Raw genomic sequence first — 18,155 nt, forward strand, 5'->3', positions numbered from 1 at the left:
AAAAATTGAGTAGTTGCCAAGGACACACTGTATGAATGGTATGTATGTGTGTAAGAGAAATATAAAGTTGGAGTCACCTCTAAAATTTTTTAAACATATCTGGCCACTCAAGAAGACTCCTTCAGAGAGCTGCTCAGATGCCAGCACATTTGAGAATAGTGAATCTAGAATTATGTTAACATATTGGAACCTTCCATGGAGACTGGGATGGTGAAAGAGCAATTTGAATAGTAGACTTCCAAAACTGTCAAGGAAATTGACGATGTATTCCTGCTTGCCAGGAAGGGGCTTATGCAACACTTTTGGACTGAATATGAGGCCAATAAAAATGAACTTCTGGGGAGATTCAATGAAATCTGTAACTGAAGTGGCCCCATTCTTCTCTTCCTGTCAAGCTGGCCATTTTGACATCTATTAACTAATACATGTAAGTGGGGTAAATATTTTTTTGATTATGACATCTGTTTAAATGGGCCTTCGGTGTCTGTTCATACTTTCATTTAAACTATATGCTGTTAGCATTTACTAGATTGGAGGTGGTTTCTTCAGTCCAGAGAAGAGGTTTACAACAAAGATTAAATTATAGATTATTTTTTATAATCATATAGAGCACATAAGAAGGTTCTTTGTATTTATTTTTTTATTTCGTGACAGGCCATTTGTGCATTTTTGGAGGGTATGTTTGAATTAAGTTTATTGGCACATTTATGTAGAAGACTTGTTATCTTAATTGATTTCTGTCAAGTCATTCATATTGTCATTGCCTATGCTTCCTTGTATTTTATGTACAAATATCTAGGTTGGAGACTATTCAAGAGGTTAGAAACAACCTAAAGGTCTAACAATAAAATAATGGGCAAATAGAATGTATCTCATTAGGATGGACTTCTATGAAGTCATTAAAAATGATCATTATGAAGACAGTGTAGAATCATGGGAAAATGTTTCTTATATAATATTAGGTAAAAGAGGCAAAATACAAAGGGTATGTTGACTTAAGGCAAATACAAACAATATATGCATTTGGACCAACTGAAAATAACTACTTGAAAGTGGGAATATGAGTAATTTAAATATATTTTCTTCACTTTTTAACAAAAAAAGAAAAAGTAAAGAGCTTTAAATGGCATGACCAAATTATTTAAGAGCCAAATTCCTCACTCATTTTTCATGGATTTGTAAAAATGACAGGTTGTGTGTTAAGGCAACTTGAACTTCAGCCCAAAAACCTGACTTGTTTGCCTCAATAGATTCACTGTATTTTGACTTTCTTAATAAATTCTGTGCAAATTTTAATAACAGGGGTTTGCTGTCTTTATTAATATGAAAAGATCTCCTGGGTGAAAAGATACCATAATCAGAGATAAACAGGAGAAGCACAGCATATGGTGTGTAATGTCCACCAAAAGTATTATAAAGGCCTTTTGAGGAGTTGTTCATAGTTGCTATATATATTTTTTAGAAGTTAGAGTTTTGAGGGATGTATAGATAAAATACAGAATATTTTCACATTCTTAAAATTTACTTCCACAATAAATCTCTTACATTACAATTAAAAGACACTGCCATAGTCAGTTGTGAGAAATGGTTGCAAAAAACCCACAACTCAAACCAAAAATTTATTAACAAGTCCTTTTGGAGTAATGCTGTTAAAGAATGTCAACTGAAGGCAGAGGGGGGTTGTGAAAATCTGGTTTCCTTTGTATTTATTCTTTGGCAGTGACTGAAGAAAGGGGGATCTAACCTTCTTAGATACAGACCTCTTGAGCATGAGCCAAGATGTAGGTCCATTTATGGCAAGGTTGTGAGTACCCTTAAGATTTGCATGCTCCCCAATACTGAAACGGAATGCAGTAGACACTACAGAGCCTGGCAGGGTATTCTGTGTTCTTGGGCATAAAACTATCTCAGGGGAACCATTTTAAGACTGACTTATTAAATGATAAACACTTGGGGATCCCCTTAAAACACCCATTCTAATCGAGTAGATTTGGGGTGGGGACTGAGGTCCTGCATTTGAACAAGCTCCCAGGTGATGCTGATGCTGTTGGTTCATGGATTGCATTTTTGAGTAATAAGTTCTAACCTCGGTTTACTTGAGAAAAATAAGTGATGCAGGAAATACCCTGCTTAATCTTTGCTTCCCATATATTATCTATAACTGGAAACTAATCTTTGGACAGGGAAGTATATCATGGAGTGGACTCCAATTTTTATTTGTCACTCTAGTGTCCAGAAAGATCAGTATTGGTAACTAAGAAATACATCTTGTAACTCTTATGTTGAAGTCTTTATGCATTGCTCTGTGCTCACCAGCTTTTGGGAATGTTATTGCCTTAATATTATGATGTGTGGACATCTGCTTGGATGGCTACTTTTGAAATTTTGCTTTGGAATTTTGAAATTTCATTTATAAACAGATCTCTTTATAAAATCCCTTCTCTGATTCTTTTCATACGACATGTAAATGTCAAAGAATTTGGTATTTAATAATCAGCAATTGTCTTTAGATTTGTTTTTAGTAATTCATTAAGATTTAATTAAAATTAAAATTAATGTCTTGGGCAGGAAACTTCTTGGTTTTCATTGATCTTCCTAACTTATTTTTTTAAAAGATTTTATTCATTTATTTGTCAGAGACAGAGAGAGACAGAGTCAGGCAGAAGGAGAAGCAGACTCCCTGCTGAGCAAGGAGCCTGATGTGGGATTCAATCCCAGGACCTTAGGATCATGACCTGAGCTGAAGGCAGACGCTTAACCAATTGAGCCACCCAGGCATCGCAGATCTTCTTAACTTATAATTAACCACTATACTAGTGTTCTGTTCTTTCAAAAGTGTCCTCACGATGCAATTTTTAATTTTAAATTACGAAGTTCTGATTATACCTTATCATATACTTATGAGACAATAAAAACTAAGTATGAGATATAGTACCCAAAGTAGTAAAAATGAATACATTATTTCGAATGTCAATGGGATTCTTATTATTGAATCATTTTTTTTAAACCTGCGAACAGTGAGCTGAAATAGCTCTTAAATGTATTTCCTGTGAGAACACATCTTTATGGAAAACATATCTACATTTTTTTTAATTTGCTTTATTTGTATAGTTTTCAATATAGTACTAGACCTTAATTCTCTAGCTCACAAAAATTTGGAGACCACAAAGGTAGACAAAAGGAAAAAAACAAAAGGGTGGGCTTTAAGCAGATACTGGGCATTCAAATCACTATGCTTTCAGGATAATAATTAAATTCCTAGAGTGAATAAGGAATGGGTGAATGATTCTAAAGTGTTACTGCTTGCTCCTTGGGTGTATAATACTGTTATGATTATTAAGGATCTATATTCCTAATGCATGTTATTAAATTGCTTTGTTGTTCTAAAGATTGCAGTAAGTGTGAAAGCAATGAGCAGTCAGTTCACAGATGTTCAATGAAGTTTTGTTGGACTTTCTAATGTCTTACTTGGTGAGAAACACATATACTCTGTTCTTTGAAAAGTTACAGAAATCTGGTCTTCTGTTTCCTATCTTTCCAAGATGGCACTTCTCATCTGGCCAAAAAACAGCTATCCTATCCTCCTTACGCATTTGTATCTCTCTACAACAGAGAGGGTGGAATCTAAAAATCAGGACATAAATGTGTATATGATGTCACTCCATGAGGCTACTATGACCTATGACCTTCAGAGGCTCTGTAACATTGCTTTATTTACTTAACAAAACTCCATGAGATTTAGTTTTAATTTTCATAAAAGAATGCTAAGGAGATCTTGGTTGAATTTACTATGGTTTAATTAATCTTAAAGTTAGGAATTATGCTATTAACAACAGTAATTTTAAAGAAATCCTTTCTTCTCCAAGCATCTGCAACCAATTTTTTAGAATGAAAACACACTACCAATAATCTCATTAACAAAAATTAATATTAAAACTGTGCTAGAAATGACATATCAGATAAAGGGCTAGTATCCAAAATTTATAAAGAACTTAACAAACTCGGGGCACCTGGGTGGCTCAGTTGGTTAAGCGGCTGCCTTCGGCTCAGGTCATGATCCTGGGGTCCTGGGATCGAGCCCCACGTCTGGCTCCCTGCTCAGTGGAGAGCCTGCTTCTCCCTCTCCCTCTGCCTGCCACTCTGCCTACTTGTTTTGTCTATCTCTCTGCCAAATAAATAAATAAAATCTTAAAAAAAAAAAAAAGAACTTATCAAACTCAACACCCAAAGAACAAATAATCCAATCAAGAAATGGGCAGAAGACACGAACAGACATTTGTCCAAAGAAGACATCCAGACACATGAAAAAGTGCTCAACATCACTCAGCATCAGGGAAATACAAATCAAAACCTCAGTGAGATACCACCTCACACCAATCAGAATGGCTAAAATTAACAAGTCAGGAAACGACAGATGTTGGCGAGAATGCAGAGAGAGGGGAACCCTCCTACACTGTTGGTGGGAATGCAAGCTGGTGGAGCCACTCTGGAAAACAGTATGGAGGTTCCTCAAAAAGTTGAAAATAGAGCTACCCTACGACCCAGCAATTGCACTACTGGGTATTTACCCCAAAGATACAAATGTAGTGATCTGAAGGGGTACATGCACCCTGATGTTTATAGCAGCAATGTCCACAATAGCCAAACTATGGAAAGAGCCAAGATGTTCATCAACAGATGAATGGATAAAGAAGATGTGGTATATATACACAATGGAATATTATGCAGCCATCAAAAAAATGAAATCTTGCCATTTGCAACAACGTGAATGGAACTAGAGGGTATTATGCTAAGCAAAATAAGTCAGAGAAAGACAAGTATCAAATGATCTCATTGATATGAGGAATCCTTAACCTCAGGAAACAAACTAAGGGTTGTTGGAGTGGTGGGGGGTGGGAGGGATGGGGTGGCTGGGTGATGGACATTGGGGAGGGTATGTGCTATGGTGAGTGCTGTGAATTGTGTAAGACTGATGAATCACAGACCTGTACCTCTGAAACAAGATAGCAGGAAGGGAAAAATGAAGGGGGGGAAATCGGAGAGGGAGACGAACCATGAGAGACTATGGACTCTGAGAAACAAACTGAGGTTTTAGAGGGGGGGGATGGGTTAGCACGGTGATGGGTATTAAGGAGGGCAGGTATTGAACGGAGCACTGGGTGTTATACGCAATAAATCATGGAATAAATGGAACCATACAATAAAAAATAAATAAGTAAATAAAACTGTGCTAGAGATCTGAAGTATGAAGCATATTTTTAAAGAATTTCAAATTTGTTTATTTTCAAGATAAACAACAGTATTTGCTATCAATGAGAGAAAAGTTAACCAAGAAAATAATATACCTTGCAGTGGCTTTCAGTATCTACACTCTAAATGTTGACCCTCAAAACGTCTAAATATTCTTCAGTACAGTATAACCTGTACTTCAGGGATGGTTTCTCGAACCTAGCATAAACTGGTAATGTGAATACAGTTTTGGACCCTTTAAAGGGACTGTATACATAGAAAGATATTCCGCATTCCGCTATATGTTAAAAGTAAACCTCTTTGCCTTCAACTTTTAGTTCTGTCCTTTTAAGTTAGCTTAAGTAGAAATAGAGCACTTAATTTTTTCATGATTTAAAGTCTCTTCTTATGCCTTTATTCATAGAGGTTTACCTGCAGCCATACTGTCTATTAAAATTAGAAATATTCTGAAGTCACCAGAACAGCAGAGATGTCTGTTGTTATAATCAAATGGTGTCTGGAATTGTTTTATCTTTCCCCTGAAACACATTATTTGAGTACACTTTGCTTGATGGAAAACCATCATTGTGCCTTTTGCTTGAAGAGCTGTAGCAGTATTAGAACACTGAATTCTTTCCTGAGAGGGGAGCTAACTCAGAATATATGTGCACTTAGTTCAACATGATTAGCTGATGCACACCGAATCCCATGTTGACCAAATGGTGACTTTTAGGTTGGAATTTGTATACTTTTACCTTTTTTTCTCAAATTCAACATGTTCAATCTTAACTGTCTGAGTACAAGTTAAAGGCTTTTCCTCCCATGAGATTTAAATACATGTTACTTTGTTCTGTGCTGAAATGTGTTAACTCTCTTATTCTGGATTATGCATTGGAAAACTCTAATAAAAACAGTATAATTTTTTTTAAAGGTCTTCCATTGACAGAACATCTGCAAACTTAATGAGGCAATCCATTGAGATAAATACATCAACTAATAAATCCCCATACATGCAGCCAGTAGCATCACTGGCCAAGTACAAACCATCTGGGGAGGTTTGGAGACTTTCAGTTCCTTTGGTCACAGGTTAGCAGAGCACATATTTCATATAGTAGATTATTTCTTAAACAGTCCTCCTTCCCGAAAATAAGCCATTCTACTAACCATATTTAAAAACACCTTAAAGGAACCTATAATTAAAGAGGAGAATGGAACAGAAGTGAACAGTCTAGGACAAAGGTAGTTCACAGTAAAGGACTGTGTGTTTATGTACACACTTTTTTTTTTCTTCCCAAATGTCATTATCTAAATCTTATCTCTTCCATATGCCTCTTATATCTGTTTCAATGGACAGATTATAAACTACTAAAGAGATTCTATGAATCTTTCTCCCCAACCTATAGTGTCTAGAATACTCTTAGTCATACTATTGCAAACAGACAGTGGTTGATTGAATTTTGTGCCACATCTACAAAGTACTTTTACTGAGATGTAGGAAATTAATAAAAGATTAATTGCAGATTCAATTTAATAGTTGTATGAATATTCATATTTTATTTTCCTTCTTGAGGCTCTTTCGGCATATTGTTTCTTTGAAAAATTTTTCCATTTCATACATTTATTGTCATAAATGCATTGGCAAATTTATTGGCATGTTCCCTTTTATACTCCTGATACTATTTGTATGTTTATCTTTTTAATGATTAGTCTTGCCAGAGTTGTGTGAATTTTATTAGTTATCTAAGAACCAACTTTTGAAGGTTTAATCATCTCTGTGTATTTCTTTCACTAACTACTAGTCTCTTGATTTTTAGTCTCTTCCTTTTCTAATATGTGTTCAAAGCTAATGTTTTCTTTTTTTTTTTTAAAGATTTTATTTATTTGTTTTGATAGAGAGACAGCGAGAGAGGGAATACAGCAGGGGGAGTGGGAGAGGGAGAAGCAGGCTTCCCGCCGAGCAGGGAGCCCGATGTGGGGCTCGATCCCACGACCCCGGGATCATGACCTGAGCTGAAGGCAGACGCTTAACGTACTGAGCCACCCAGGCGCCCCAAAGCTAATGTTTTCTTATATCATGGTTTAGTTCATCCCACAAGTTTTGATGTGCAGTGTTATCATTATAATTCAGTTATTTTCATTATTACTCAAAATATTTTCTGATTTCCACTCTGATTTCTTCTTTGACTCAAAAGTTGTTTACATGTATAATTTTTAAGTTTAAAGTATATGGGAATTTTCTACTTAGATTTAAAACAATTTTTTTAACTTAAATGCATTATGGGTCAGAAACTATGATTTCAATTTTTTGTGTAATTTATTAAAATTTATCTCAAAGCCCAGCACATGGTCATTTTTTAAAAAAATTCCACATGTACTTGAAAAAATTATGTAGTGGTTGGGGACAGTTTATTGTACTTGTCCATTAGGTCAATTTTACTTTTTTCATTGGTCAAATCTTGTATCTTTATGATTTTGTTTGCTTTTCCCGTAAGACTGATGGGAGCATGAAAATATTCCCAGCATGATTGTAGATTTATTTCTTTTATAGCTAATTTTTGTTTTATATATTGAGATTATGTTATTAACTAAATACCAACTTATAATTATTATATTTTCCTGGCAAATTGAAACTTTTTCATTATGAAGGGTTTCTCTTTAACTTCAAGAATATTTTTCCCTGATATTAACTAATATCTACTTTGATATTCATACATTTTCCTTTTGATGAATATTTACAAATATGCCTTTTCTTTCCTATTAATTTTGAACTTTTTGTACCCTTGTTTTAGTTGTGTTTCTTCTAACTAACATGTTATTGGGCTCTATTTTCCCAGTAAGTCAATCTTTGTTTTATAATTGAAGCATTCAATTTATATTTAATGGAATTACTGACATATCTGGATGTAAGTCTACTATCCTATACTATTTGTTTTATATATGTATTGTGTGCCAAGAATTAATTGCTTTACACTGAGAACTGTAACCATCTGCATTAATATGACAGAGCTATGGGGTCTAAGAACTGAGACCACCTGTGTCAACATGATTTATTTGTTTGTTAAAAAAAAACTGCCCAGGAAAGATAAGACTGTAAATCAATAAATAACTTTGTTTCAGGAAACTCATATGTTAATTTATCTCAGACAATCTGCTCACCTTGGCAAAGAGCTCACTTATCAAGTAACAGTTTACTTATCAAGACTTGCTTCAAGACCCTTCCCCTGCTATAGACACTAATCATAAAACTATTGTCATGAACTTTTCCAAATTGCAATCTGGTCCCCACCTGAAAAGAGCCACCTTTTTAAACCACTTGAGCCCAGACTTCACAATCCTATAAATATCCTCTCCTGACCTCACCTTCAGAGACTGTCGAGGCAGAATTCTCTATTACTACAGAGTTCTAATAAACTTAGTTTTGCTTTATTAACAGATTGCCTGGAGATATTTTGGGGGAGTTCAATAACATATTTATTCCTTTAATCCTCATGACAACCTTGTAAGTAAATTCTGTTCTTATGTTCTTTTTACAGATGAGAAATTGAGGCATACTGAATACTAAAGTGACTTACACAAGGACACACAACAATTTAACTCACATGAATCTAAGCTATGCTACTAATATTACTGAGTCTATCTACCCCTGAAGTCTACCTATTTGAAGATACTACAAAGGATCCTATGTTCTGACCCTCTCAGCCCCATACAATAATTACAGTACTGATTACAGTACTTTTGTTGTCTTCCCCACTAGATTGTGAGCTCTTTAAGAACAGGGATATACCGTTTGTCTCCATGCTGTCAGTGCCTAGCATAACCTCTGACACATGACAATCATTCAATAAATGTTTCTAAAATGAAAATTAAATGAAACCCCACTTTACAAATGAGGCTCTCAGATATTAAGAGTCTTGCTTTTGCCCAGTTAGAATGTAATTGTCATAACTTATGCTTCTGCCAATACCCCACATTCCTTAGCTCAACTGTAAACTGAATTGAGTTCTCCAAGAGCAGTTTTTATGAGACGAAGAGTCTACAAACATTGAAATGGGGATTGATACTTATAAAGCTATAGCCCTACCAAAATAGGATATTTCTTTGCTTTATTTGCTGAAATATTATCATCTCAGTGTGATCATACAGGTTCTCTCTTATGGATTAGCTTGAGTCACACAAATGTCTCTAATAAAAATGGAAAGCATTAATTGGTAAATGTACTTTCTGACAATGTTTTAAGACACAGGGAAGTTACTATAAAGTTTCCTTGGTATTGAAACAGTTGGAATTCACTTCTCTATACTAAACAGAGCTTTACACATATGAAGTTTTTTTTCTTTATTATAAGGAGAAAATAATGTTATATATTTAGTCATCAGGGAAAAAGTTCAAAATTTTACATATCTGGGAGTCGGGTGGTAAATAGTGTGTGCATGCTTGTAAGTGTACAGATGAAACAAGATTGGTAAAAAGTTGATAATTACTGAAGTTTGTGATGAGTACCTGGGGATTCATTAGACTCTTCAATTCTGAACACATTTGAAATTTTCCATAATAAGCTTAAAAAATGGCTAATTTCCCCAGTATTGTACTAGCTATACAAAGTACCTGATCATTCACATATATAATGGCTGCAAACTTAATATCACAACCCAAAGCAAAAGTTATTCTTTCCATCTGTGGATAGACTCTAAAATTTACGAGAGTAGTTACTTCTGCTGGAAGAATTTTACATAGTCTTTTGCTGAGCATCAAGGAAGCTTTTCCCCAACTGTCCATCTCTTCTGTGTATATTAGAACCTCAAGATTTCTGCAGATGAAAAGAAGCTGCACCACACCGGGCACAGTGCTGGCCTTCTTTCCTTTACTCCTGCTTTCCTCTGATTGGCTTTCTACAGAGCACAACGTAATTCCATTAAGTGCAACCCATCCCTTTATTTTAGTAAGATAAATAGCTTCAAGAATCCTGAAAGTCATTATCTCACAAGATGTAAATTCCTTTAAGGGCACAGAATATTTCCTCATGTAACTTAGATTAAAACACTTATTAAGCACTTTTTATGTCTGCCTGGTTCCTGGGTGTTCCTTCCCTTTGAATGTGGATTTTCCCCTCTGGATAACATGGAAAATCCTTCCAAAATCTGGAGGAAAATGCAAATGATCTTCTGTACCAACTAATTTTACTATATATACACCTCTACCATTCCTCTGTTAATAAAAGTTTTTAAGTCAGTAAAAGTCAAAATGTGGTATGTAGCAAATATCAAGGGTCTCAAATATAGAACAGAAAACAAATGTCAGATTACAATGTCCTATTGATACACTAACTCAGGAATGTAGGTCAATCCTTTTTTAATATTTTCATGAGTTCTTATTTTATTAATGTATGCTTTGACAACGGAAAAATGGATTATGGTATTCTGTTGTTAGCTAGTATTTTATTGTTTATTTAAAATATAGAGCAATGTTTTTCAAATATTTACATAATACAACACACATGTTTAGAAGAGCAAAATTAGCAATCCGTTCCATAAACAGATACATCTAATACCTTGCTTCAACTGAAATCATTGCTGCTTCTTCAGGGCAATAATAGCGTAACATCTGGGAGATTTCACAGGATCAAACAACTTCACAAGTGTAGCCCAAGCAATATCTTCCTGCAAATTGATAAGTGATTTAAACACATAGCAATTTGTTGAAGATAAGAATGAAAGATGAATCAAACTATATATTGTAATATAAAAACAACACAAAAACAAACTATGTAGAAGAAAATTATGCTGTGGGAAATACAGATGTACATAGATAGTGAACTACAAGGTTACTCTTTGTTGCAATTGTGAAAAACGAAGTGGTCAAAAACAATTGGGTATTACTGAAACAAATTATTATACAATGAAACATTATTCAGCTTCTGTAGTATATTTAATGAGATGGGAAAATTCTAAATAGAATGAAACAAATTATATGCAAAATTGTACTTATAATTTGATTCCAATTTTAATTAAAGTAGGCATAATATGCTCATACATATATGTGTGGCATATATATATTAGAGAAAGGCACTAAAAAACATACCAAAAATTTAAATTAATGCTGATAGATGGAATTATTGTTTTTATTTTTTTATATTCTTCATTTAAAATTCTCTAATGTAAATATTACTCTTATAATATTATTTATACTATTTAAAATATTATTTAAACAATATTTAAAGTATTAACAAATTAATATGATTTCTATCACTTCATAACCAATCTATTAATCTTCATGCATACTATTTACTTATTTTATTTATTTTTTTAGCATTTACTTATTTTATTTAGGTCAATGGAAATTGTTTTGAAAAGGGAAATAGTGAGTACCTAGTAAAACAGGCTTAATTCTGTCACCTATAAATTTGGAAACCTAAGATTTCCAGTGATTCTGAGTTAGTTGGTAGCTTAAGAAAGTACACAAATCCAAATATTTAAAAATTGCCTTTTTCCATAAAAGTACAAATTAGAACAAAAGCAAACATTTATTAAAATCCATTTGTTCCAAATAGCCTGTTGAAAAGAAAAACTAAAACTACCCACTATGATAAAACAAAATTCTTAAAATAAAGCACTTATGATGGAAACTTAAGGCTGAATCCATGTATGGGTTTAATTTAAATAGTTCACATAACTATTTTGATCACAGCTCAGAGTAAAATCTGCAAAAAAACATTTTCCCTAAAGATAACCAAGAAAACAATTTTTGGGGGCATTCAACATAGGTAAAACAAACATGACTATGAAAAGAACAAAAGTAATTTGCACTGATCAGAAAGAAGTTTTTATACTGCAGACTACATATGTCCAAAATCCCAAAGTGATTTAAAAGGTAAATTCTTATAAAATGAAAATATACATACTATCTTTTATATTTGGTCTTTATTAATTTTGGCTATATAATATGTCACATATGATGCTTGTGTTTACTGCCTACTGTATAGTAATTACCATACAATTAAAGAATATAAACTTTTATTATAGCACCTTGCTGAAAACATCTGTTGTACATATGTTTATGTTTAAAAAGAGATAGAATGAATATTTAAACTTGGAAAATATAATGAGAAAAATTATCTGACTAGTTTTATGTAAAAGAAAGTTATCCTAGATATAAGTGGATCCATTTACTGCATTTAATGAAGATATTATGTATTTTAAAATACCATGATTTACCTGTTCTTTCAGGTAGCAAAGTCGATCTAGAAGAATCAATGTCTCTATACAAGGAGCCAGAACAACTTTCAACTAAAAGAAAGAATGATAGGATGGTAGAACTTTAAAAAAAAAAAAAAAAAAAAAGACGAGCTTAACACTTATGTTTAAGAAAATGTATCTACAGAAATTTATCTAAGGCCAAATCTCCAGTACCAATTGTACATCTTCAGAAAATGAATACTGCAGAGATCAAAAGTTTTTCTTTAATGATAATAGGAAAAGAATGTCCTTTGAATGACTTTGAGGTAGAATCCAAAGGCAGTCACACATTTGTGATAGAGAGCTTTCAAAGGTACTAAGAGTAAAATTCATTAAAAGGAATGCTTGTGAAATAACTGCATTGAGACCAATATGTGTTCAAAGAACTCTGAAATTTCTTTCTGTGCATTTATGATACACTTTAAGAGAAATCTACCATGTGTTTTCTTTATTACATTACTGACACCTAATATAGTTCTGAAATAGGAAATGATCCAAAGGGTTTTTCTGCAGTAAGAGAAAAACAACATAGATTGGTTGGTCCCATAATAAAAGTTAATAGAACCCTATTTAAGTCTAGCAACATATCCAATTTAATAGGTTTAATTCTGAGATTTACCATATTAAAAGCTTCCAGCTCATTCATTCTAGGCTTATACTTCTCGTAGTAGTCCATTATAACTTTTTCTGGCAGCTTCAAGATAAAACAACAACAAGAAATGCAACAACAGTTAAAAAAAAGTTTTTCTTTACTAAATATACCTTAAAGTAAAATCAACGTAACGATTTAAAACAAACTTCAGTGTCTAAAGAACTCTAAGGACATGCATGAAACAAGTCAATATAAGTTCTTTCATTAATATCTTCTGTACCTAGTTTATTTAGCGTATCATAAATAAAACCAGCAGTAACATCCTATTGATACTGTTTAATTTCAGCCAGTAGATGAAATATTTACTTTCACTTGTTTCTATGCGTGTACTACACAGGAGCTCAATAAACATTTTTTTTGAGTAAAATTAAGATTTAAAATGATGTATCTATAATTATATGTCCTAGAGAATAATTTTCAAAGGCAACAAGAACACAATAAGGACATATGTTCATATTTAAGGTAATTTCCTCTAACATCCACTTAACAAATCCATCAACAAGCATTACTTTCTTTTTTTTTTCAAAAACATAGGATGCCTATAGTACACTGAACACTTGTGGTTTGCAGGCTGCTTTTTACAACACATATGCTTCTGTTCACACCAGCAGAACTTTATGTTTACTGAGTCGATTGTATTCGTTTCTAAACTTGATATAAGTAAATATTACATAACTAATAAAATATTAATGCAAAAGAAGAAGTTTTTTCTATAAATTGGATGCTTTTGTGAAAGGCTTGACAAAGGAAACCATCAGAAGAAACTGCTGTCAAATTACATATGGTGAAAGCAAATGAAAGACTGGATAAAAAGGAGTAAAAAATCTGAAAGGATTTGTATTCAGATTTTTTTGCAAATGCCTAAATTACTATTTATTATTTTTATTATTTTTTATATATTTTATTATTTTTTTCAAAGTCCTTATTCTTTTTCTTACTGCACTAAATTTCTTTTGAACTTAGAAAGTACAAAAAGGTATCAGTGAAAAGTGAGGTTTTTGTCTCATTCATTTCTAGTGCAGGCTTCCAGAAAAGATTCCTCCCTTGGTATAGAATCCAAGCAGATTACACCTCCTTCCCCAACCCTCTTTAAAATTTTGCCCATCTTTCAATCAAATGAGTACCTCCTGAACCAAATTTTTGCAGTAACGTATATTAGACTGGATCCAGGCCTGAACTTCAAGCCAGCAAAAATTCGCATCTTACAAAATTGTGTGTGTGTTTGAATTATAGCCTTTATTTAGTCTTTACTTCTCTCCTGCCACCTGAGATCAGCAGTTACAGGACAACTCAGAACTCATAATCTTTTTTTAATCCTGCTCCACCAGCACATTGCTTCCCGTAAACATTGTTTTTCAATGTGAATCCATGGGTTCTCCAATAGTCTTTGTTTCTTTTTTATGTCAAATTGGGAAGCACTACCCTGGTCACCAATGCATTTGTTCCAAACTAGGAATGGTTGATTTGGCTCCTCAGCATATTCCAGTTTAGAGAACTGTATTCTGTTGGTTTTGCCAGGGATATGTAACCCTGGAAATTTTCTCTTGGTATCTTTCTGCATTCCTCTTTACCTTCATTGTGCTTCATAATACATGATTTGAGATTCAACATGCTTTCTGATTTTGTCAAAGAAGGAGTTTGTGTTTTGGTTTCTATTTGTTAGTTTAGTGTGATTCTAAAGAATAATGGAAGTCTGTTGTTTAAGCGACCAAAGCTGGACACTGTAGACTGATAGACTGTTGTTAGCTAAAGTCCATACTATCTCAGCCAGGTAATCACTGTCAACATCAATGATGATAAGTTATATTAATAGATACCCTTGAGGGATGCCTGGGTGGCTCAGTTGGTTAAGTGTCTGCCTTCGGCTCAGGTCATGATCCCAGGGTCCTGGGATCGAGTCCCCCATCAGGCTCCTTGCTTAGCGGGGAGCCCGCTTCTCCCCCTGACTGCCGGAGCCCCCTACTTGTCATCTCTCTCTCTGACAAATAAATAAATAAAATCTTTGGGAAAAAAATAGATACCCTTGATATGTCAGGAACATGGCACTCTATTTCTGTGGTCTTCCTCTCAAAAACCCTTAGCCCCAGTCCAATTATGAGGAAAACATCTGCAAATCCAAGTGAAGGAATATTCTACAAAATGTCTGACCAGTACTCCTCAAAACTCTCAAGGTCATCAAAAATAAGGTAAGTCTGAGAAACCGTCACAACCAATAGGACTAAATGCAGTGTGATATCCTGGATAGAATTGTGGAACTAAAAAGACATTATGTAAAAACTAAGGAATTCTGAATAAAATATGGACTTCAGCTAACAACAGTGTATCAGTCTACAGTGTCCAGCTTTGGTTCACTGGTTCTTGTGTACTTTTCATTAAAATGTTATTACGTGTGGTTTTTACATATAATATTGACAATGTTATTAGGTGTGGTTTTTACATATAATATTGCTTTTGATCTCAATTTAAAAGTATACTTGTTAACTCTTGTTTTCTTCTTTTCCCAAATGTAATTGCTACAAATCTATGCATCATAAGTTACAGGACACTTTATTATTAACAGTATGCTCATTTTCAAGGATAATTTGAGGTGGTTTATAATATGATGAATAAAAACATATCAATAGTAGGGCCATTAAAGAAAGGATAAACTCTCAAGGGTGTACAATTCAAAGGAGAAAAACATGATACCTAGTCCCCTAGCTAAGAACAGCTGCTGGAATCAAGCATAAATGTACATTCGAGGCTCCTGATAGCTAAGGCAAAAAAACAAGTAAGTTGAGTGTTCTTTGGAGGAGACTGTCCTATCATGAAAAATTGAATTATTACGTAGTTATATAACAGAACCTAGATATGAAAAAGCTTTGAAATATTGTCTTTACTGAATGCCCAAAAATATCCTCATACCAAATACATTAAGACTCTGAATGCCTCTAAAACTTAAGCCCTATTTTATTGTGTTTCTGCCCAATCACTGCTTGGGGAAAGAACCCTAGGCTGCAACTTATGTAAAAATCTTCCTGCAGGTAGTTTCCCCTTTTCTACCTCTCTCACCTTATTTGATTTAGGGTATCTGTTTACAAAAATTCTATCCAAATAGCTGTGAAAGCGATCAAATGAATCAATTAGATCCTCTTTTTCTGGGTCGGCGGGGCGGTGCTGTGCAGAGAGGGGAAGTGATAAAAGCGATATACAAAGTTTGCTGCAGATGGGAAGCAGAGTCATGAATAAACAACTCATCGATAAGCAAGAATCTGGAGAGAAAAATTATCTAGAACAAAGAGTGAAATAGCTGCTGGTTCAGAGCTCTCATTAACAAAATACATTCTGAGGAGACTAGACTGTACATCACTTTCTTGGTTTTTGTGAAGCCAAGAGATCTCAGTCTTTCTTATAAGTATATGTATTCCTGGACTAGCCTCCCACAAATTAATTAGAAAACCTGAGTATATCTTTATTTCTTGCAATCAAATGACCACATATCTTCCTTCTTTTTTTTTTAAAAGATTTTATTTATTTATTTGAGAGAGAGAATGAGATAGAGAGCATGAGAGGGGGGAGGGTCAGAGAGAGAGGCAGACTCCCTGCTGAGCAGGGAGCCCGACGTGGGACTCGATCCCGGGACTCCAGGATCATGACCTGAGCCGAAGGCAGTCGCTTAACCAACTGAGCCACCCAGGCGCCCCACATATCTTCCTTCTTAAAACCATAATGAAAGCAAACAATTTAATCATAACTCTGATAATGCATCCCTACAGGGATGAATTACTATAGGCATAGGGTTGTAAATAGTGGAATATAGTTCTTTAATGATGTGATTTGACACAGAGATTTATGACAACATAGATAGATCCAGAGGGTATCATACTAAGTGAAATAAGTCAGACTAAGAAAAATACCATGTGATTTTACTCATATGTGGAATCTAAAAAAATACAACAAACAAAAAGCAGAATCAGACCTACAAAATACAGAGAACAAACTGATGGTTTCTAGACTGGAGGGGGGATGGGCAAAATGGGTAAAGGGGAGTGGGAGATAGAGGTTTCCAGTTATGGCATGAAGAAGTCACTGGAATAAAAGGAACAGCATACAGGATGTAATCAATGGTATTGTAATAGTGTTGTACAGTGACAGATGGTAGCTACACTTGCGAGCACAGCATAACTGTATAAAGAAATGGAATCGCTACACTGTATACCTGAGAGTAATAGAACATTGTGTGTCAACTTTACTCAAATAAAAAAATTAAAGAAAAAAGATAGATAGGGCTTGGGTATCTAGAATGTGGATGGCTAGTATGTGCATTAAAAGTAGGGAGTGGGGTTTAGTACAGAGTTCTTTACTGTTACTGAGGTAAGACCAAGAAATCATGGGACATTCCTGAAACACTGTAGGTAATTCAACTGCAGCTGTTGGGGGATTCAAGGCCACATTCTGAAGTAATGAGGCTTAACTGAGATAAATTAGAAGGCATAATAGGTAAGGATTAGGGTTTTATCATTAAGAATCAGAACTCTGCTGAGAATCTAAAAACATACTGGATCTCTAGCTCATGAGAGGGGGAAAAAAAGCACACAATACTGAACAAAGAGGAAAACTAGAAATTTAAAGCCTGAAGATGAAGCTGTGTTGGAAGACAGTGATGAAATCAGGGTACCAGAAGCAAAGGCAAGGATTTGAGCAGTGTTCTGGACAAATCCGACTGCTGCCCTGGTTAGACTTCTGAGGTCCCATAACATGTCTGGATTTGCACTTGGAAAAAGCTCATGCACTTTCTGATTTCCAAACAGGACTCTCTTTAAAGCTCCCGTAACTCTTTAGTACTTACTTGACTGCATAAAAGGAACTGCACATGTGCCTATACGTAGGACCAAAAGTTTCCTAAAGAAGAAGTATTTGAGCTGCTCAAGCACTTGAACAAAGTACTCAGTTAAAATCATAGAGTCTTGTCACATACATCAACCTGTTCTGCTAGATACAAAATATACAAATGACATTATTGCAATAAAATAAACTCTTCAGAGCTCTCAGATCCTGGTAGG

At 34.3% G+C, this 18,155-nt stretch overlaps 1 protein-coding gene across 4 annotated transcripts in view; it reads right to left on the reverse strand.

Moving 5' to 3' along the window:
- Nucleotides 1-18,155, reverse strand: part of METTL25 (methyltransferase like 25) — a 158,646-nt gene that overhangs the window by 39,482 nt on the left and 101,009 nt on the right. For all 4 annotated transcript variants that reach the window (XM_064590833.1, XM_064590836.1, XM_064590835.1 and 1 more), the window contains exons 10-12: nt 13,081-13,155; nt 12,441-12,512; nt 10,778-10,886 (exon numbers count right to left, since the gene is read on the reverse strand). In XM_064590833.1, the coding sequence (XP_064446903.1) occupies nt 10,794-10,886; nt 12,441-12,512; nt 13,081-13,155 (240 nt within the window). In that variant the 3' untranslated portion in view covers nt 10,778-10,793. The remainder of the gene's footprint in view (nt 1-10,777; nt 10,887-12,440; nt 12,513-13,080; nt 13,156-18,155) is intronic.

The sequence above is a fragment of the Mirounga angustirostris genome, unplaced genomic scaffold (assembly GCF_029215605.1).
Source record: "Mirounga angustirostris isolate CCGP_5_RB_7025 unplaced genomic scaffold, mMirAng1.0.hap1 SCAF_5, whole genome shotgun sequence".
NCBI classification, from domain to species: domain Eukaryota; kingdom Metazoa; phylum Chordata; class Mammalia; order Carnivora; family Phocidae; genus Mirounga; species Mirounga angustirostris.